The 22,562-nt window shown below is 46.9% G+C and overlaps 2 protein-coding genes across 2 annotated transcripts in view; both read right to left on the reverse strand.

The window, feature by feature from the left end:
• The window catches only part of LOC145362465 (uncharacterized), a 43,098-nt gene extending 35,743 nt beyond the window's left edge, over positions 1–7,355 (reverse strand). Inside the window, exon 1 of the mRNA XM_080218478.1 lies at positions 6,156–7,355. Coding sequence (XP_080074604.1) covers positions 6,156–7,355 — 1,200 coding nt within the window. The remainder of the gene's footprint in view (positions 1–6,155) is intronic.
• Positions 7,356–11,151: 3,796 nt separating this feature from the next.
• LOC145362537 (uncharacterized) overlaps positions 11,152–22,562 on the reverse strand; it is a 49,650-nt gene continuing 38,239 nt past the window's right edge. The window contains exons 5-7 of the mRNA XM_080218558.1: positions 12,256–12,489; positions 11,937–12,171; positions 11,152–11,852 (exon numbers count right to left, since the gene is read on the reverse strand). Coding sequence (XP_080074684.1) covers positions 11,230–11,852; positions 11,937–12,171; positions 12,256–12,489 — 1,092 coding nt within the window. The 3' untranslated portion in view covers positions 11,152–11,229. The remainder of the gene's footprint in view (positions 11,853–11,936; positions 12,172–12,255; positions 12,490–22,562) is intronic.

The raw sequence follows: 22,562 nt of genomic DNA on the forward strand, positions 1-22,562 counted from the left end.
GAGAGACACGAGGACACCTACACCACGGAGAAACCGTGGAAATGTGAGGACTGTGGAAAGAGATTCATAACCCCCTCAAAACTAGAAACTCATCGACGTATTCACACTGGGGAGCGGCCGTTTACCTGCTCTGATTGTGGGAAGGGATTCACAAATTCATCCCACCTGCTGACACACCAGCGAATTCACATGAAGGAAAGGCCATTCACCTGCACAGCATGTGGGAAAGGTTTCAAACATTCATCCACCCTGAAGATACATCAGCGAGTTCACTCTGGGGAGAGGCCATTTACTTGTTCTGAGTGTGGGAAAGGATTCACTCAGTTATCCAACTTGCAGACACATCAGCGAATTCACACTGGGGAGAGGCCATTTAGCTGCTCTGAGTGTGGGAAGAGATTCAATCAGTTATCCGATTTGCTGACACACCAGCGAGCTCACACTGGGGAGAGGCCGTTTACCTGCTCTCAGTGTGGGAAGGGATTCACTCAGTCATCCAACCTGCAGACACACCAGCGAGTTCACACTGACCAGAAACAATTCAGCTGCTCTCTCTGCGCGAGAAGGTTTAGATGGTTATCCAACCTGATGCGACACCGACAGGTTCACACCGAGGAGAGGTCATTCATCTGTTCTGACTGTGGGAAGGGATTCAAAAATTCAACCCATCTGCTGACACACCAACGAATTCACACTGAGGAGAAGCCGTTCATCTGCACAGTGTGCGCAAAGAAATTCAAAGATTCATCCACTCTGCAAAAACACCAGCGAGTTCACACTGGGGAGAGACCATTCACCTGCTCTGATTGTGGGAAGCACTTCCGAGATTTGTCCAACCTGAGAAGACACCAACGAGTCCACACTGGGGAGAGACCATTCACCTGCTCTGACTGTGGGAAAGGATTCACTCAGTCATCTACCCTGTTGAGACACCAGCGAGTTCATAATTGATTACAATCGGTGGATTCTGCTGTTATTGCTGCTGTTAATCACATCCAGCACTGAAATATGTCCACTCTGACAGTTGAAGTGGGAGGGTCAGTGAGTTTCTTTCTGCTTAACTGGCCGGTCTCACAACTTTGCTTCCCTGTTTTTAAACAAAGGCACAACATTTGCCACCCTCCAATCTTCAGGCACCTCACCGGTGGATGTCAGTTCAAATATCTCTGCTAGGGGACTTGCAATTTCCTCCCTAGCCTCCCACAGTGTCCTGGGATACACTTCATTAGGCCCTGGGGATTTCTCTACCTTGATGCACATTAAAGAGCCTCACATCTGTAGTGGGTATGCTGGTAGAAGGTATTCTGAGAGACAGAATCTACAGGCATTTAGAGAGGCAAGGACTGATTAGGGACAGTCAGCATGACTTTGAGAGTGGAAAATCATGTCTCAGAAGTTTGAGTTTTTTGAAAGGGTAACCAAGAAGGTAGATGAGGGCAGTGCAGTTGATGTTGTCTACATGAACTTTCGCAAGGCCTTTGACAAGGTATCACATAGTAGGTTGTTGCATAAGATTAAATCTCACGGGATCCAATGTGAGGTAGCTAAATGTATGCAAAATTAGCTTGATGACAGAAACCAGAGGGTAGATGTAGAGAGTTGTTTTTCAAACTGGAAGCCTGTGACCAGCGGTGTGCCTCAGGGATCAGTGCTGGGTCCACTGTTATTTGTCATTTGTATTAATGATTTGGATGAGAATTTAGGAGGCATGATCACTAAGTTTGCAGATAACACCAAGGTGGGTGGCATAGTGGACAGTGAAGAAGGTTAGTTCGGATTGCAGTGGGTTCTTGATCAATTGGGCCAGTGGGCTGACGATTGACAGATGGAATTTAATATAATGCGAGGTGATGCATTTTGATAGATCAAACCAGGGTAGGGCTTAGTTAATGGTAGTGCATTGGGGAGAGTTGTAGAACAAAGAGATCTAGGGGTACATGTTCATAGCTCATTGAAAGTGGAATCACAGATGGACAGGGTGGTGAAGAAGGCATTCGGCATGCTTGGTTTCATTGGTCTGAACATTGAATACAGGAGTTGGGACGTCTTGTTGAAGTTGCACAAGACATTGGTAAGACCACTTGTAATACTGTATACAGTTCCGGTCACCTTATAGACAGGATATTATTAAACTAGAAAGAATGCAGAAAAGATTTATTAGGATGGTTTGAGTTATAAGGAGACGCTGGATAGACTGGGATGTTTTTCCTCTGGCGCATAGGAGGCTTAGGGGTGATCTTATAGAAATTTATAAAATAGAGGGGCATAGATCAGCTAGATAGTCAATATCTTTTTCCAAAGGTGGGGAAGTCTAAAACTAGAGGCCATAGGTTTAAGATGAGAGGGGAGAGATACAAAAGGGTCCAGAGGGGTGACTTTTCAGACACAGCATGGTGAGTGTCTGGAACAAGTTGCCAGAGGTAGTAGTCGAGGCGGGTGCAATTTTGTCTTTTGAAAAACATTTAGACTGTTACGAGTAAGATTGCTATCAGGGGATATGGGCCAAATGCAGGCAATTGGGACTAGCTTCGTCATTTAAAAAAAGGGGCGGCGTATAGAAAAATGGACAAGCACATTCACGTACAAACACAAAGGCACACACGTGCACAACACACATAAATACATTCACAAAACACAGAGAAACATGCATGCATACAAATATGTATTCATACACCATAAGTTCATGCAAGATATACACAAACGAACACAAACAAGCACGCTCACGCAAATACACTCATGGGCAACACATATGCGAACAAAAATACACACACACACAAATACGCTCTGACACAAATACTTCCATGCACAAATGTACAGAGGCACACATACATTCATTCTCTCCCTCACCACACACACACACACACACACACACACACACACACACACACTTACACATGCATACTCATACACACACATACACATGCACTCATTGACATGAACTTGTACAAACAGGCAGAAAAACAACATGCACGTAAATAATCAAATATGTACAAACACACATACACACACACAAATGCAAACACACAAGTACAACACACGCATAAACATATGCAAATAGGTACACAGATCCAAGCTCAAACAGATACATGCATATTCACATTCCGGACAGAAGCACATGCATGCAGATCCACATACATACACAAACACATACATACATTCAGATGAATGCATGTTATTCGATGTTCACACTGACAGGAATATAGGTACAGAGATACGTAATGTTCTACACATTAACACTCAAACATGGAAAATACATATGTACACATTAACAGACTGCACACAGATGGCCAGAGAGTCAAATTTTTACACGCAAAACATTACCATGTTCAAATAGAACAGAACACCATAGCACACATTGCTACACACGGAAACACAAACATCGTTATGAAGAACTATCAACACGGATATACAGACACTAATATGTTAACAGACATGCGCACAAAAAGACCGAGGAACAGGCTCACACAGAATGGGAAGGAAACCATCCTCCTGTGACAGAAATCAACACATTAAAGTCGGCATGAACACATGCACACATTGTGCGTGACATTAGTAAACATGTATCGACTTCACACAATAAGAGCCATGCATCCACAACGTCAGCTGAATAAAATATACACAGACGCAGACACACAACAACACAAATCAACAAGCACAAGAAAATGAACACGTTCATTAACCCTCATGCACACACGTTAATGCAGGACCAAACGTTAATGCAGACCATGAGATTCTCATGCATATGCACACAAACGCAAATTGCATCGATAAACACGTTGAGAAACTGAATTTAAGCTCATGATCTACTAAGCATTTCCACCAATGAGAAAAGATCGGAAATTACATCCCGGCTCTTAAACAGCAGCATTCACAGTTTACAGATCAGTAAACATCTGTGAAAACAATCATTGATCAGTGAACGTTCCTCTCCATCAGTCATAACATTCTTCAATGCTATGAAATGTTCAAAAATGAACTGACGCTCAAGAAAACATCTTCAGTCCTTCTGACATGGACTGCCCAAGGAATGTAAAGAAAGATCAGCTGTGAAAATAATTATGGAGATCGGCTACTGAGTGCCCTGAACTTAATCGTAGATATATATCGAAAATTATACAGAGAATACATTAACAGTTTATGAAGGAGAACGGGAAAAGAAAAATAACAATAAGATTCCCTGGATCAATAAAGTAATCTAATTTCATTTCCTGGTGTCCATCTCCTAGACTTCACCGATCACATCTGGATTGAAGGCAATGAGGGTGATAACAGCAACATCTGGACAACCGCTTCCACATTCATCGTCCTGTTCTTCCTGAGTATGTCCTACAGCACTGCCGTCACTCTGGTGAAGGTGAGATGATTCAATTCACTCACGTTTCAAACTGGCAGAAATGGATTTGAAAATCTCTCAACGTTTCACTGATTAAAAACTCTAACATTAATATCCCGCATCATAAACATCTGCTTCGATATTGTATCTTTCTTTTACAGATCAAACAATGAGTTGAATTTTGAACGCAGTAAATTTACCACAGATGATTATCAAAATCTTTGGATGACACAGATACAATATCTGCTCTCAGTGACTATCAGTAAAAAAAATTCTCAGCTTGTCATTCTGAATCTGTATCTGAGGTAATGATAGACATTATTTTAGTTTCCAGTGTGAAATGTACGGGGCATTTTTGTTAGAAAGTAATTGTGGTTAATAGTTTAAATATCATGTATAATTAAGAAACTTTTCTCATTCCTCATTCGCATCTGATAATTCCTCTTTCTATTAAGATCCTGTTTCCTCTTTCTGGTGTATGTACCAGATGTACAAATATTGATGGATTCCCTGTGCATGTGTCCTGTTCTCAATGTGAAGCTCGATAGTTATGTTCACTTTTCTAGCTTAAAACAAATGTCGCTGTAAAATATTCTCTGAATTTTTAAAATAAATATTGAATGAAATTTTAACTAACTCTGGCTTGGATTAATTCCTTTCTCTTCAAAACCCATCAACTCTGCCCCATTTTCCCTATTATACGGTTTTCCCCTCTTTCCCAGGCAGGGATTTTTCCCAGTCAAGTGTGGCATGTGGTTGAACTCAAGACCCTTCAGTGAAAGAGCCACTCTGCCACCCAGTGACCCATCCGTTTAAATACACATTCATCTCTGCCTTTTCATGATAAAATCCAGAGACGTGAGTGAATAATGCAGAGAACCACGGCGATTTCACACATAAACTGGTCTGTCACTGACGAGTTTCAGGTAATCCTAAACAGCAAAATGTCATCTTCATTCGAGGCCAATGCAGGACAGTGTGTGACAGAAGATAGTTTTTTTTCCAAGAGGCAGTGCATAGAAAACTGTTAGCAGTGTCACCACAGGGTGGGTTACCAGACTGTATCTCTCTTTATGTCATCCGATGAAATACTTCCCAGACAGGCAAACCACAAGCTGGATAGAGGAGACATACAGAACAGATATACAAATCATGACATGAAACGAAGAAATTGAGGTGTATTTCACTTAAACACATCATCGATTACAAATTTCCAAATTATGACTAGTGTTGTGGGTAATTTGACAATTTGAGATAGTCTTCAACTATAGACAATATAAAACTCACGAGACAGATATCTCTGTGTGAGGGGGTAACATTAATTGAAAACAAAAGCAAAATATACAGCTGCTGGGAGATCACCAAAAGGGTTAAGTGGCTCTGGAATAGGGCCACTGGAGTATTTTGTTATTCATTGTTACAGGATGTAGGCGTCACTTGCTGGACCAGCATTTCTTGCCCATCCCTAACTGCCCTCCATTTCAGAGGGTATTTGAGAATCAACCACATTGCTGTCAGTCTGGAGTTCACATGTAGGTCAGGCCAGGTTAGGACGGCAGCTTTCCTTTTCTAAAGGACGTTACTGAACCAAATGGGTTTTTACCACAATTGACAATGGTTAAGGTTTGTCAGACTTTTAATTCCAGATTTTAATTGAACACAAATTTCACCATCAACTGTGGTGGGATTCGAACCTGGGTCCCCAGAGCCTTACCCTGAGCCCAGTGATAATTCCACTGGGTCACTGCCTCCCCTATTGATCCAATTGTTATTGTTTATCTCAGGGTGCAGGAACAACAGAATCCAGCTTTGTGGGTCACACATGACGTCGTCTATGTTTCAGCAGGCTGTAATACTGATTAAATCCCTTCCCACACATGGAGCAGTTGAACGGTTTCGAGCCAGTGTGAACTCGCTGGTGTCTCTGCAGGCGGGATGGATCAGTGAATCCCTTCCCACACAGGGAACAGGTGAACGGTTCTGTCGCAGTGTGAGCTCGCTGGTGTTTCAGCATATAGGATGAATCAGTGAATCCCTTCCCACACACAGAGCAGGTGAACGGTTTCTCCCCGGTGTGAATGCGTTGGTGCCTCAGCAGGCCAGACGACTGAGCGAATCTCTTTCCACACACAGAGCACAGGAACGGTCTCTCCCCGGTGTGAATGCGTTTGTGTTTCAGCAGATCATCACTTCTTTTAAAGCTCTTATTGCATTCTGAGCATTGAAAAGGTCTCTTATCAGAGTGAATGTGTTGGTGTTGATTGCAGTAGGAAAACTGAGCAAATCTTTTGCCACAAATGGAACAGGAGAATGGCTTCTCCCCTGTGTGAGTGCGGCGGTGTCTCTGGAGGCTGGATGACTCTGTGAAAGCCTTCCCACACACAGAGCAGATGAATGCCCTCTCCGTGGTGTGAATATGCCGGTGACTTAGCAGATGCTGTAAAGAAGGAAATGCTTTCCCACACACAGGGCAAACGTACAGTCTCTCCCCAGTGTGAGTGCCCTGGTGTATCAGCAGACTAATCCTCCTTTTGAAGGTCTTCTCACATTTAAAGCATTTAAAATGTCTCTTCTCAAAATGAACCTGTTGGTGAACGGTGCAGTGGGAGGACTGAGTGAATCTCTTCCCACACTGGGAGCAGCTGAATGGCCTGTCCTTGGTGTGAACTTGTTGGTGCTCAGTGAGATGCACTGAGTCACTGAATGACTCCCCACAGTGGGAGCAGCTGAACGGTCTCTCGTGTGTGTGAAGGAGCTGGTGCTCTGCGAGGCGGGAGGACTGAGTGAACCTCTTTCCGCAGTGGGAGCAGCTGAACGGTCTCTCGGCAGTGTGAAGGAGCTGCTGTTGGGCCTGTTCCTCAGAGGTTTCAATGCTTTCCCCAGAATCAGAGCTTTGAAGAGGCTTTTGAATAATGTGGTTGAGTTGGTGAGCCAGCAGGTTGGACGAACACATGAATTTCTTCCCACACACGGAGCAGGTGAATGAACTCTCAGTATTGCGAGCTCGCTGTCGTGTCAGCATGTTTTCCAACTGTATCAATCCCTTCCCACAGGAGGAGAAAGGAAACAGATTCTCACCAGTTTCCAACTGAGATGGACAATTAAATCCCTTCAGATGTACAAATCCCAATGAACTGCTTCACTCTGTCTGACGTGAGATTTGTTTGTCCAGACTGCAAATCCCCCTCTTCTATTTCCTGTAAAATTAGTTTATAAAGAATTACATGACTGGCAAAGTGGTTAGTACTCCTGCCTCACAGTGCCAGGGACTTGGGTTCGATTCCAGCCTTGGTTACCTGTCTGTGTGGAGTTTACACATTCTCCACTTGTCTGTGTGGGTTTCCTCCGGGTGCTCCAGTTTTCTCCCACAGTCCAAAGATATTCAGGTTAGGTGAATTGACCATGTTAAATTATCCATTATTTCCCCCCCAGGATGTGTAGGTTAGGGAGATTAGTGGGGTAAATAATTTGGGTTATGTTGTTAATGCTATCTTTGGAGCGCCGTTCCTCAAAAGTGGAAGTAGACCTTGGTTTCAATTAGATATATCTCTTGGGGCTAAGGGGATTTAATGGTGGGGGGTGGATTAGGAATTGAATCTGAGGATCAGCCATGACCATAATGAATGGCAGGGAATGCTCAAAGGGCTGAATGGCCTACTTCCGTTTCTATTTTCTATCTATGTTTCTGTGTAAACATTAAGAGCCTGGGGCAGAAGTGTAACCAAAACAACCATAAGACATAGGAGCAGAATTAGGCCACTCTGCCCATCGAGTCTACTCCACCATTCAGGCATGGCTGATATTTTTCTCATCCCCATTCTCCTATCTTTTCCCCATAACCCCCTGATCCCCTTATTAATCAAGAACCTATCTATCTCTGTCTTAAAGACACTCAATGGCCCAGCCTTCTCTGCAGCAAATTTTCACACATTCCCCCATTCTCTGGCTGAAGAGATCCCTCCTCGTCTGTTTTAAAGGATTGTCCCTTTAGTCTAAGGTTGTGCCCTCTCTGGTTCTAGTTTTTCCTATTAATGGAAACATCCTCTCCATGTCCACTCTATCCAGAGCCTCACAGCATCCTGTAAGTTTCAATAAGATTCCCCCCTCATCCTTCTAAACTCCAACGAGTACAAAAGCCTGATTCAGGTAACTATACAGGGATGCAACCACTCATACTGAATATGTACATGACCCATAAACTTCTCCCGGCTGCAAATGTCAGGTGCAGCCTGGGAGTGGGTGAAGCTGTTTGAAAACCTGTTACTCATTGCCCAGTGCATCCCGAGCACTAGGACCCGGTGGGAGCAGAAACACAAAGACCCACCCACTCATGGTTGCGTCACCAAGACACCAGCGCATGCGCTCTGCTCTTTGCTCAATCAAGATGGCGGCCGTTAACCTGAGATTCGTCTCCGAAAAAAGACCGGAAGCTGCAAACACGGGACCTACGGGCTCATATTCGAGGTTTGAGACCTTCACCAGATATTTAGAAACCCTCCACGTCCATCCGCCGGTTCCATTGCTCCCTCTATGTTTCCCCATCCTTACCGGCTGCTGATGAGACAGAGGAACTTCGCTCCGAATGCGGTCTCCCACACTGCGCGTGCTGCAAACGCCGTTGCTGAGTGCGCATGTGCATTCCTTCCGTACGGTGAACTCCAGCCCCGCCCCCTCATTCACTCCGATTGGTTGGAGGACCAGCCGCTCCTGATCGGTCCTCCAGCCCCGCCCCCTTCTTCCTATTGGTCCGTATCTGCCGTCAATCAGTTCCCCGGGCATTGTGATGTGGAGCATGCGCAGTGTCAGTGGTGCTGGTTTGTCCCGGAGAAGCGGAGTCAGCGTTAGGCGGTGGCTGGGCGGGTCTGGAAACACTTTGTGGATCCGCTTCAGAATCATTGTCAGCCCCCTGGTTTGCAGCTGCGGGGCCTCTCCCTCCTGGGAACAGACCCAGGTTAACGGCCCCATTTTGGCTCAGCCACTGGAGGATGGTTCACATCAGAGGATGGGGGAGGGGGACAGTAAATAAGAGGTTTCACTTTGGCCTCAAATCAATGAGGACTCTGATCTCTGGGAAGGAAACCCTGGGAGGATTCACAAACACCCGCTGGAGGACCCAACACCCCCATAAGACCCATTGGTTTTATTGTCAGTCTGCAGACAGGAGCTGGAGAACTGAACCCATGATGTGGATGTGCCGGCGTTGGACTGGGGTAAACACAGTAAGAAGTCTGACAACACCAGGTTTTAGTCCAACCGATTTATTTGATAGTAAACTCACAAGCTTTCGAGGGGACTCCCTCTTCGTCAGGTGAATGGAGAGTTCTGGCCTCAGACAGAGCATATAAAGCACAGACAGTTTAGAGATTACTGATTAGAATGCGAATCTTTACACCTAACCTGCTGTTCAAGTCCTAAAGTGGCTGACAATGTGTGTGGAAGGAGCACTGATCACAGGTTAAGGGGATGTGTATTGTCTCCACACAGCACAGTGAGTGAGATTTTGCAAACCCAGGCAAGTCACGGGGGTTACAGATAGTGTGACATGAACCCAAGATCCCTGTTGAGACCGTCCTCATGTGTGTGGAACTTGGCTATCAGTCTCTGCTCAGCGACTCTGTGCTGTCGTGTGTCGTGAAGGCCGCCTTGGAGAATGCTTACCCGAAGGTCAGAGGCTGAATGCCCGTGACCACGGAAGTGTTCGCCAACAGGAAGGGAACAGTCTTGCCTGGTGATTGTCGAGCGATGTTCATTCATCCGTTGTCATTGTCGTAGTCGTAGCGTACATTGGGGAGACCATGTAAGATAAAACCCTGGGAAATAGCCTCTGAGAATGCACCCTATCTATTCCTCTCAACATTTTATAAACCTCTATTAGGTCGCCTCTCAATCTTCGTCTCTCCAGGGAGAAGAGACCTAGCTCCCTCAACCTATCTTCATAAGGCATGCCTCCCAATCCAGGGAACATCCTTGTAAATCTCCTCTGCACCCTCTCAATAGCTTCCACATCCCTCCTGTACTGAGGCAACCAGAACTGCGCACAGTACTCCAAGTGGGGTCTGACAAGGGTCTTATAAAGTTGCAGCATTACCTCCCGACTCCTAAACTCAATCCCTCGATTAATGAAGGCCAGCACACCATACGCCTTCTTGACCACATCCTCCACCTGCGAGGCCAATTTAAGAGTCCTATGGACCCGGACCCCAAGGTCCTTCTGCTCAACACAGCTAAGACTCCTACCCTTGATATTGTACTCCTTCATCCCATTGGTCCTGCCAAAATGGACCACTACACATTTTTCCTGTTGTTTTGCTTCCAGACAGAGCTGTCCTTTATTCTGCCATTAACACTTACTCTGGACCAATGCTTTGTGTCTTTATTACAACCATTACCTCTCCCTTCGCCTTTTGTTCTAGGACATTTTTGTCATTTAATCTCACCCGCTCTCTGACCAATCCCTGATTTTCCCTCTCGTTCTCCCTGACCCTCCGTTCTTTCTTACCAGCATCAAACCCATCCCGTTTCCCCCTCTCCTTCTGAGGTTGAGTTACGTTGGGCGTGAAACATTAACTCGGTTTCTCTCTCCACTGTTGCTGCCAGACTTGCTGCATTTTTCTGGTTCTTTCTGTATTTATTTTTGATCTAGCTGTAGTTGAGGGGAAGAGGCTATTTACTAACCCGGAAAAAAAACAAATGTCCTTCATCAGCTTTTGTGGATCATTTCAGTAGGAAATGTGCTCTCCCAGGTTCAAAGAGCATCAGCCCACTGGGAGCAAAGTCATGAGAGCGGCCAGTCCAGCAGAAAGAAACCCTCGCCAGTGACCTACTGTCAGAATGAATAAATTGCAGACCTTGCTATAATTCAGAGCAGAAACAATAACAGCAGAATCTAACTCCTGTTATCGCTCGTGAACTCGCTGGTGTCTCTGCAGAGAGGATGAAACAGTGAATCTCTTCCCACACACGGAGCAGGTGAACGGTCTCTCCCCGGTGTGAACTCGCTGGTGTCTCTGCAGGTTGGACGCTGTTCTAAACCTCTTTGAGCAGTGAGAGCAGCCGAAGGGTCTCTCCTCGGTGTGAACGCGCTGGTGGACCATCAGTTCCTGAGAGCTTTTGAAATCCCTCCCGCAGTCAGAGCATTTAAAGGGTCTCTCCTGGGTGTGAGTGACTGTGTGCGTCGACAGGGCAGATGACTGAGTGAAGCCCTTCCCACACACACAGCAGATAAATGGTTTCTCCCCGGTGTGAGTGCGCTGGTGTACCTGCAAGTGCGAGGACGTTCTAAACCTCTTTGTGCAGTGACAGCAGCTGAACGGTCTGTCCCCGGTGTGAATGCGCTTGTGGACCCTCAGATCTGAGGCGTGTTTGAAGGCACTCCCACACTCAGAGCATTTAAAGTTTCTCTCATTGGTGTGAGTGACTTTGTGACTCAGCAGGTGGGATAACTGAGTAAATCCCATCCCACAGTCAGAGCAGGTGAACGGTCTCTCCCCGGTGTGAACTCGCTGGTGTGTCTGCAGGTTGGACGATGTTCTGAATCTCTTGGCGCAGTGAGAGCAGCCGAACAGTCTCTCCTCAGTGTGAGTGCGCTGGTGGGACACCAGCTCTCCAGAGCTTTTGAAACCACTCCCACAGTCAGAACATTTAAAGGGTCTCTCGTTGGTGTGAGTGACATTGTGACTCAGCAGGTGGGATAACTGAGTGAATCCTTTCCCACAGTCAGAGCAGGTGAACGGCCTCTCCCCGGTATGAACTCGCTGGTGTGTCTGCAGGTTGGACGATGTTCTGAATCTCTTGGCGCAGTGAGAGCAGCCGAACGGTCTCTCCTCAGTGTGAGTGCGCTGGTGGGACACCAGCTCTCCAGAGCTTTTGAAACCACTCCCACAGTCAGAACATTTAAAGGGTCTCTCGTTGGTGTGAGTGACATTGTGACTCAGCAGGTGGGATAACTGAGTGAATCCTTTCCCACAGTCAGAGCAGGTGAACGGCCTCTCCCCGGTGTGAACTCGCTGGTGTCTCCGCAGGTGAGGCAAGTCAGTGAATCCCTTCCCACACACAGGGCAGGTGAACGGCCTCTCCCCAGAGTGACTGCGCTGATGAACTTCCAGCCGAGATGGGACCATGAATGCCTTCCCACAGTCCCCACATTTCCACGGTTTCTCCATGGTGCAGGTGTGACTCTCCAATCAGTTAAATCTCACACAGAACACGGCTACACTCTCTCCCCGCTGTGAACGCTGCCATGTATTTTCAGACTCTGGAACACACTCACTCAGGTGTGTGTCTTGGTACATTTCCACTTGCGCTGATACTTAAAATCTCCACAAACAGGCAGCTCAGAGAAACATTTCTCCTTCTAGATTTAAAGGCCGATGATATTGAGGTCCCAATGGACTGAGTGACTCTGTCAGATGTTGATGTGACGTTTGGTTTGAGATTACTGTCTGTAAATCCGTACCTTCAAATATCCTGTAAAAGGAGTTTATAAAAGTGATTGGTGTCAGTACAGGATAAAAATTCAGAACAGACAATTCTAGTTTCTACGGAATATTCTTTTCCTCTCTCATTCCCCAAAAGCTGTAAATCTCCATCCCACACACTCTCCCTCCACTCTCACTCTGCTGTATCTAATATTCACCCTCCCAATTCCCCTGAAGGTGCTGACTGACAGATCCACGCTCACGGCTTCCTGTCCTGGACACAGAGAGCTGAAAATCTCCATGCAGGCTTCCAGACAGATCTATGCCCACACGACTGGACTAACAATGTGTGGAATATACACACTGGACTCACTTCCTTTCCCTTCAGCGGCTAAGGACAAACAAGTTACCAGGGCCCAATGAACTGCACACTAGGCTTTTATTGGAGGTTGCTGAAGAGATTGTGGATACTTTAGTTAAAATTTTTTGTGACTTGTTAAATTCTGGGGGGGGTATCAGAAGATTGGAAAACATCCAATGTGCCGCCTTTGTTCAAAGAGGGATAAAGGCAGAAGGGAGTGAACTATAAACCGGTTTATAAAACCATAGAATCTACAGTACATTTGGCCCATCAAGCCTGCACTGACAACAATCCCATCCAGATTCGATTCCCGCAACCCCAAGTATTTACCCTCTTAATGTGTCAACGCTAAGGGACAATTCATCACGGCCAATCAATCTAACCCGCATTTCTTTGGAATGAGGTAGGAAATCGGAGCACCCAGAGAAAACCCACGCAGGCATGGGGAGAACATGCAAACTCCACAGGTCCCTGGTGCTGTGGGGCAGCAGTGCCAACCACTGTGCCAACAAGCCATCCTGTGCTGCCCCATTTAATTTAGCAGCAGTTTTATGAAAGTTTGACAAATTTGCTCAACTTCTTTGAGGATGCAAGAGGTCAAGTAAACGGAGAGTAATCTATAGATGTTGTGTATTTAGATAGGCTGGCACAGTGCTTAACACTGCCTCACAGTGCCTGGGACAAGGGTTCAATTCCAGCCTTGGGTCACTGTCTGTGTGGAGTCTGCACATTCTCCCCATGTCTGTGTGGGTTTCCACCAAGTGCTCCAGTTCAGGTTGATTGGCCACGCTAAATTAGCCCTTAGATTTAGAATTGGGGGATTAGTGGGGAAAAAGTGTAGGGTGATGAGATTAGGGCCTGGGAAAGATGCTCTGTTCATGAGTCAGTGCAGACGAGATGAGCCAAACGGCCTCCTACTGCACTCGAGGGATTCTATGATTTCCAAAAGGCATTTGTCAAAATGCCACATAAGAGGCTGGTGCATTAAGTAAAGGCCAATGAAATTGGTGCAAGTGTGTTAACATGGATTGAAAACTGGCTGTCACATAGAAAACAGGGAGTTGGAACAAATGGGTCACTTTCAGAGTGGAAACCTGGAGAAGGAATAGAATGATACAAAGATAGGTGAATGGACATGTTATGACGAGGATATTTTGATTCTGCAGTGGGATATGGATAGATTGGGTGAATGAAAACCTGGCAAACGGACTTCAACGTGGGGAAGTGTGAGGTCATGTATTTCAGTAGGAAGAATCAAAATGGAGATTATCTACGTGGGGAGACACTGCAGGGTGAGTGAAGTACAGAGGGATCGAAGTGTTCTTGTGCACGAACCACAAAAAGCTATCAGCCAAGTCCCACAATTGCTAAAAAGGAAAATGGAATTTTGACCTTTATTGCAAAGGATTGGAGTTTAAAAACAGGGAGGTTTTGTGGCAACTGCACAGGGTGTTGGTGAGACCTTGCCTGGAATACTGCGCACAGTTTTGATCCCCCTTACTTAAACAAGGATTATAGTAATATTAGAAGTCGTCCAACGGAGGATCACCAGGCTAATTCCTGGGATGAGAGGGTTGTCCTATTAAGAGCAAATAAATTGTCTATTTATTCCTTGAAGCTTTGAAGATAAAGAGGTGACTTTATTGAAACATATAAGATCCTGCGGGAGCTTGACAGGGTAGACAATGAGATATTTTCAGATAGCCCCGAATAAGATAAAGAGTCAGTCATTTAAAATTGAGGTGTGTAGAAATTTCTTCTTGCATCCCTGGTATTCTCTGCCCCAGAGGGGTTGTGGAGGCTGGATCGTTAGGAGTGGAGGTGGATAAATAGTTGATAAGCCTTTTCCTCGATCATTGGGAAAAGGCAAGGAGTTGAAGGCCGTATGGTTCAGCCAATGATCGGATTGAGTGGCTGGACAGGCTTGAAGGGCCTGGTGGCCATTCCTGCTTCTATTACTCCTAATGAATGGAAAGGGGGGAGAAAAGAAAGTGTTTTACTCACAGATGTTGGAGACAGGAGGAAGTCTGACTCAGTCTGAAGCTCAATCTTTATTCAGAGAGAGCAGCACCTTTCCTGTGCAGGAATAAGCAGCTCAACAAGCTCACTGACCAACTTCCGCATTCAGACAATGGCGGAGCTTTGATTGGCTGGAGGACCAGATTCCTTCCGGTCCTCCAGCTTTTCCCATTGGCCAGAACGATTGAGAGCCAGCGATCGTAGCACAGTCCTTCCGGTCCTCCAGAGTTCCCATTGGCCAATCCACCCGCAGACAGACAATGGGGGGCGGAGGCCTACGCTGGGGGGGCGGGGCGGGAGATGCCGTCCCAGTCGCGCTGAGCTGCTGTCCAATGGGAAAGGCTGGAAGACAATGATCAGGGCGCCGGCCCCGCCCCACGGCTGCACATGCGCATTCACTCCAAAAATCCGCACATGCGCATTCACTCCAAAAACCCGCACTTGCGCATTCACTCCAAAAATCTGCACGTGCAGTCACTCCAAAACTCGCACATGCGCATTCACTACAAAAATGCACATGCGCATTCACTCCAAACACCCGCACATGCGCACCTTTGATTCACTGTCCCCTCACCAACTCTGGCCAATGGAAAGAATTGGAGGACCGGAAGGCCGCTGTTCTTCCAGCCAATCAGAGCGTGGGTTTTTGGGTGAATGAAGATGGGGCAACAGACAGATTGAAAATTCTTCCTCCCTGTCCTTCCTGAAGCATCTGAATCCTGGCACCTTAATACCCAGTCCTGTCCCTGAGACATCCAAGTCTCTGTAATGGCCACCACATCACATTCCCAAGCAGCAATCCACGCCCGAAGCTCATCTACCTTATTTACTACACTCCTGGCGTTAAAATAGACACACCTCAGCCCCTCGGTCTGGACATTTCTCTTCTCCATCACCCGTCTAACCTCCCTCTCATACTGTCTACAGTCCTTCCCTACTCAGGAGCTAACCTCCTCGCTCGCAGTCTCCTCATCTCTATTCCCTCCCTGCAACCATTCTAGTTTAAAGTCCCCCCAGTAGCCCCTAGCCAGTCTTCCCACCAAGGGATTAGTCCCCCTGGGATTCAAGTGCCACCCGTCTTTACTGTACAGGTCACACCTGCCCCTAAAGAGGTCCCAATGATCCAGGAACCAGAATCCCTGCCCCCTGCTCCAGTCCCTCAGCCACGCATTCACCCTCCACCTCATTCCATTCCTGCTCTCACTCTGTGGCACAGGCAGCAATCCTGAGATTACTACCTTCGCTTTCCTCTTTCTCAGCTGTCTACCCAGTTCCCTATAATCCCTTTTCATGACCCCTTCCCTCTTCCTGCCTATGTCAATGGTATCAAGATGAACCACAACCTCCGGCTCCTCACCCTCCCCTTTCAGGATGTCTGGGAAGCATCCAGAGACATCCTGGGTCCCAGCTCCAGGGAGGCAAACCACCATCAGCAACTCCCGTCTGCGTCTGCAAAAACACCTGTCTGATCCCCTCACTATGGAGTCCCCTATTAACACTGCCTTACTGCTCTTTTCCTTACTTTTTTGAAATACTGGGTCAGGCTCAGCTCCAGAGACCTGGCCACTGCTTCCTCCCCGAGGTGAGCTGTCCCCCCCAGCACTACTCAGACAGGAGTACTTATTTTAGAGGGGGACATTCACTGGCGCGCTCTCCATCACGTGAGCTTTCCCCTTCCTAACCGTTACCCACTTGCCTTCTTCCTGTTGCCCCAGTGTGACCACTTACTGGTAGCTCCTGTCAATTATCTCCTCATTCTCTCTAATGAGATGAAAGTCCTCGAGTTGCATTTCCAGTTCCTTTACCAGGTCCCGTAGGGACTGCAGTTCCACACACCAAGCACAGATATGGATGTCTGGGAGACCAGGAGCCTCCAGGACCTCCCACATGTTGCATTGGGAGCAACATACTGGCCTCACACTCATACTTGCCCTTTTTAGAAACACAGAGAAAACAGTAATTAAAAATACTTATAAACTTACCTTGCCACACCCTTTTCGCTTAGGCCCTGTGAGTCAAAGTCCTTCCAGCTCACACAAAAACAAACTTACCTGCTTTCACTCCGAGCCCCTCTCTCTCTCTCTCTGTGTCTCTTTTTTTGGGTTAGAGGAGGTGGGAGGGTGGGATACTCTACCTGTGAAGAGTTTCGGGATTCTTCACCGTTCCAATTTACGTTAAGGAAAAAAACCTACCCAAGTCTTTTTGCAAACTGCTTCTGGTTTCCGGAATAAAATTTAAAGAGAAAAAAACTAGTTTTAAAAATCGCTCTAACTTACCCTCAAGCTCTCCTGTTACAAATATCTGGCTCTCTTCGGTGCTCCCAAGGATCAATGAGGATTGTGAATATATTGTCCTGGACAATAATTGGGATAACTCAGCTTGGGTGTGGTTGAATGGAATATATCAATCTGGTATCCACCTATAGTTAGTGAAAGTTTGGAATGTGTAGCTGGAAATCACTCCCTAATGCACTGTGGATGTATTTACAGGCATTGTAGCAGTTCAGGGAGGCAGTAAGAAATCTGACAACACCAGGTTAAAGTCCAACTGATTTATTTGATAGTAAACTCACAAGCTTTCGAGGTTCCCCTCTTTGTCAGGTGAATGGAGAGTTCTGGCCTCAGACAGAGCATATAAAGCACAGACAGTTTACAGATTACTGATTAGAATGCGAATCCTTACACCTAACCTGCTGTTCAAGACCTGAAGTGGCTGACAATGTGTGTGGAAGGAGCACTGATCACGGGTTAAAGAGATGTGTATTGTCTCCAGACAGCACAGTAAGTGAGGTTTTGCAAACCCAGGCAAGTCACGGGGGTTACAGATAGTGCGACATGAACCCAAGATCCCTGTTGAGGCCGTCCTCATGTGTGCGGAACTTGGCTATCAGTCTCTGCTCAGCGACTCTGCGCTGTCGTGTGTCGTGAAGGCCGGGCATTTGGCCTCTGACCTTCGGGTAAGCATTCTCCAAGGCGGCCTTCACGACACACGACAGCGCAGAGTCGCTGAGCAGAGACTGATAGCCAAGTTCCGCACACATGAGGACGGTCTCAACAGGGATCTTGGGTTCATGTCGCACTATCTGTAACCCCCGTGACTTGCCTGGGTTTGCAAAACCTCACTCACTGTACTGTCTGGAGACAGTACACATCTCTTTAAACTGTGATCAGTGCTCCTTCCACTCACATTGTCGGCCACTTTAGGACTTGAACAGCAGGTTAGGTGTAAAGATTCGCATTCTAATCAGTAATCTGTAAACTGTCTGTGCTTTATATGCTCTGTCCGAGGCCAGAACTCTCCATTCACCTGACGAAGAGGGAGTCCCCTCGAAAGCTTGTGAGTTTACTATCAAATAAATCGGTTGGACTTAAACCTGGTGTTGTCAGACTTCTTACTGTGTTTACCCCAGTCCAACGCCGGCATCTCCACATCAGGTCACGTCGCCAGGGATTCCCTGGCTGACAAGGAATATCGAGGCTCCGCTCAGATAAAAGAGGAAACATACGTTGGGTTTAGACGAACAGGGACAAGTGAATCACTCCATGTGATTACAAAGTGTAAGGGAACACTTCAGAGGGCAGTCAGGAGGGCGAAAAGAGAGTATGATATGGATCTGGCAGATAAGATTAAAGAAAATCCCAAGAGGCTCTGTAGCTATATTAAGAATAAAAGTGTGGCTACAGAGAGAATAGATCGCCTTAAAAATCAGCGTGGCCATCTGTGTGTGGAACCACAGGAGATCGCTGAGTTTTTAAATGAATATTTCTCCCCCTTGTTGACTGAGGAGAGTATCATAGGTGCTAAAGGAATAAGAGGTTATGTACTGGGCCACACACCTATTACTTATATGTATTACAGGGGATGGATAGGGTAGAGGTAGAGAGATTCTTCCCACTCAGAAAGGATAGCAAGACTGGAGGGCACAGCCTCAAAATGAGTTGGGGGGGGGACCAGTTTAGATCAGAGTCAAGAAGGAACTTCTTCACTCAAAGTGTGGTGAATCTCTGGAATTCTCTGCCCGTTGAAGTAAGAACATAAGAAATAGGAGCAGGAGTAGGCCATCTAGCCCTTCGAGCCTGCCCCGCCATTCAATAAGATCATGGCTGATCTGAAGTGGATCAGTTCCACTTTCCCGCTTTCTCCCCATAACCCTTAATTCCCTTGTCTATCAGAAATCTATCCACCTGTGACTTAAATATATTTAGCGAGGTAGCCTCCACCACTTCAACGGGCAGAGAATTCTAGAGATTCACCACCCTTTGAGTGAAGAAGTTCCTCCTCAACTCTGATCTAAATTTATCTTGAGGCTGTGCCCTCTAGTCCTGCTGTCCTTTCTGAGCAGGAAGAACCTCTCCACCTCTATCCTATCCATCTCTTTCATCATCTTATACGTCTCAATGAGATCTCCCCTCATCCTCCTAAACTCTAATGAGTACAAGCCCAGTGTATTCAGCCTCTCCTCATAGCTCAACCCCCTCAACTCCGGTATCAGCCTAGTGAACCTCCTCTGCACTCCCACCAAGGCCAAAATATCCTTGCGCAAGTGCGGCGACCAAAACTGCACACAGTACTCCAGCTGCGGCCTCACCGGTGCCCTGTACTGTTACAGCAAGACCTCCCTACTTTTATATTCAATCCCCCTCGCTATGAAGGCCAGCATCCCATTCGCCTTCCTGACCACCTGCTGCACCTGCAGACTGGGTTTTTGTGACTCATGCACAAGGACCCCCAGGTCCCTCTGCACCGTCGCCTGTTGCAGCTTTTCGCCCTGTAAGTAGTAGTCCTTCCTACTATTATTCCTACCAAAGTGGATAACCTCACACTTGCCAACGTTGTATTCCATCTGCCAAGTGGTGGAGGTTACCTCACTGAATATATTTAAGTTCCGGGTAGATAGGTTTCTGATAGACAAGGGAATTAAGGGGAGAAAGCGGGAAAATGGAACTGATCCACTTCAGATCAGCCATGATCTTATTGAATGGCGGGGCAGGCTCGAAGGGCTAGATGGCCTACTCCTCCTCCTATTTCTTATGTTCTTATGTACTTAGAACAAAGAACAACACAGCACGGGAAACAGGCCCTTTGGCCTAACAAGCCCACGCTGCCCATTTTAACATTGTGAGTTCCCTCTTCCACCCATGACCCTTGTCTATGCTTATGGCACTCCACATTGGAAACCAGATTGAGGGGAGACTAATTTAGGGACAATTTGTTACACCAATCAGCCTAAGGGCACATCTTTGCGGTGTGGGAGGAAACCAGAGCACCCGGAGAAAACCCACGCAGTGGAGATATACTCGTGGAGAAATCTTCAACCTTAAAGTGCATTAAGGTAAATAAATCCCCTGGGCCTAATTAAAATGTATTCTCAGATCTTTTGAGAGGTTAGGGAAGAAATTGCAGAGGCCCTTCAAGAGAGATTTGCTTCTTTCTTTCCACTGGCAAAGTTGTGGAAGATTGAAGTGTGGCAGATCTTGTTCCATTGTTTAAGGAGTAAAGAGAAGCCTGGTGATTGTAGGCCGCTGAGCCTCACATCAGTGCTGGATAAGTTACTGGAGGGAATTCTGAGGCACAGGTTCAGAGCTTGGCCTGGACCAGTTGGCCCAAGGGCCTGTTTCTGTGCTTTATTGCTCTATGGCCGGTGCTCCATTTGTTATCGGTCTTTCCCTCATACTCTCATTTTTCCTCCCTTGTCATTCTTTTCCTCATTCTTGGCCATTTTAAATATTCTGACCAATTGGCTGACCTGCCAGTCACCATCGTATGTGTCAGAATGGGCCAAGACTGAGGCAGCTGTGTTATATATATTTAAGAACATAACAAATGGGAGCAGGAGTAGGCCATCTAGCCCTTCCAGCCTGCCCCGCCATTCAATAAGATCATGACTTTAAAAAAGCTTTATTTAGAAAAGAGAATAGACCAACGTTTGGAGCGTCAGAGTTCTCCACAGATGCTGTTAGACCTGCTGAGATTTTCCAGCATTTTCTGTTTTTGTTTCGCAGTATTTTGCCTTTAAATGTATTTATATATCCTTGTGGACTGTGTTAACAAATGAATTGTTACTAACTGATATATAAAGCATTATGGGGTGTAGCTGGCTTGAGCACATTCCTATTTAGTCATTAAAGACACAATCATGGGGCATTAAACTTGCCGAGCAGAGCCTCTCATATCAGCACACATACTTGTGAGACTGCTACAAGTACAGACAAGTCAGAGATAAGAGTGTCCTGAGAGATTTATTGTGAACGTTCAGGGATGGTTGGTCAGATGTAGTAATTCTCATTCCCCAAAAGCTGTGAATCCCTGTCTTACACACTCTCCCTCCATGCTGCATCTAATATTCTCTCTCCCAATTCCCCTGAAGGTGCTTATTGACAGATCTCAGTCCTGGACACACACACACAGAGCTGACAGTCTCCATTCAGGCTGCCAGACAGATCCCTGTCCTGGACACACACACACACACACACTGAGCTGACAGTCCCCATGCAGGCTGCCAGACAGATCCATGCCCTGGACACACACACACACACACACACACACACACACACAGAGCTGACGGTCTCCATTCAGGCTGCCAGACAGATCTCTGTCCTGGACACACACACACACAGAGCTGACAGTCTCCATGCAGGCTGCCAGGCAGATCTCTGTCCTGGACACACACACACAGAGCTGACAGTCTCCATGCAGGCTGCCCAGACAGATCCCTGTCCTGGACACACACACACACAGAGCTGACAGTCTCCATTCAGGCTGCCAGATAGATCCATGTCCTGGACACACACACAGAGCTGACAGTCTCCATGCAGGCTGCCAGACGGATCTCTGTCCTGGACACACACACACACAGCTGACAGTCTCCATTCAGGCTGCCAGACAGATCTCTGTCCTGGACACACACACACAGAGCTGACAGTCTCCATGCAGGCTGCCCAGACAGATCCCTGTCCTGGACACACACACACGCACACACACAGAGCTGACAGTCTCCATTCAGGCTGCCAGATAGATCCATGTCCTGGACACACACACAGAGCTGACAGTCTCCATGCAGGCTGCCAGACAGATCTCAGTCCTGGACACACACACACACACAGAGCTGACAGTCTCCATTCAGGCTGCCAGGCAGATCTCTGTCCTGGACACACACACACACAGAGCTGACAGTCTCCATTCAGGCTGCCAGATAGATCCATGTCCTGGACACACACACAGAGCTGACAGTCTCCATGCAGGCTGCCAGACGGATCTCTGTCCTGGACACACACACACACAGCTGACAGTCTCCATTCAGGCTGCCAGACAGATCTCTGTCCTGGACACACACACACAGAGCTGACAGTCTCCATGCAGGCTGCCCAGACAGATCCCTGTCCTGGACACACACACACGCACACACACAGAGCTGACAGTCTCCATTCAGGCT

This window comes from Carcharhinus amblyrhynchos, unplaced genomic scaffold (genome assembly GCF_965287045.1).
Source record: "Carcharhinus amblyrhynchos unplaced genomic scaffold, sCarAmb.v2.hapA scaffold_38, whole genome shotgun sequence".
NCBI classification, from domain to species: domain Eukaryota; kingdom Metazoa; phylum Chordata; class Chondrichthyes; order Carcharhiniformes; family Carcharhinidae; genus Carcharhinus; species Carcharhinus amblyrhynchos.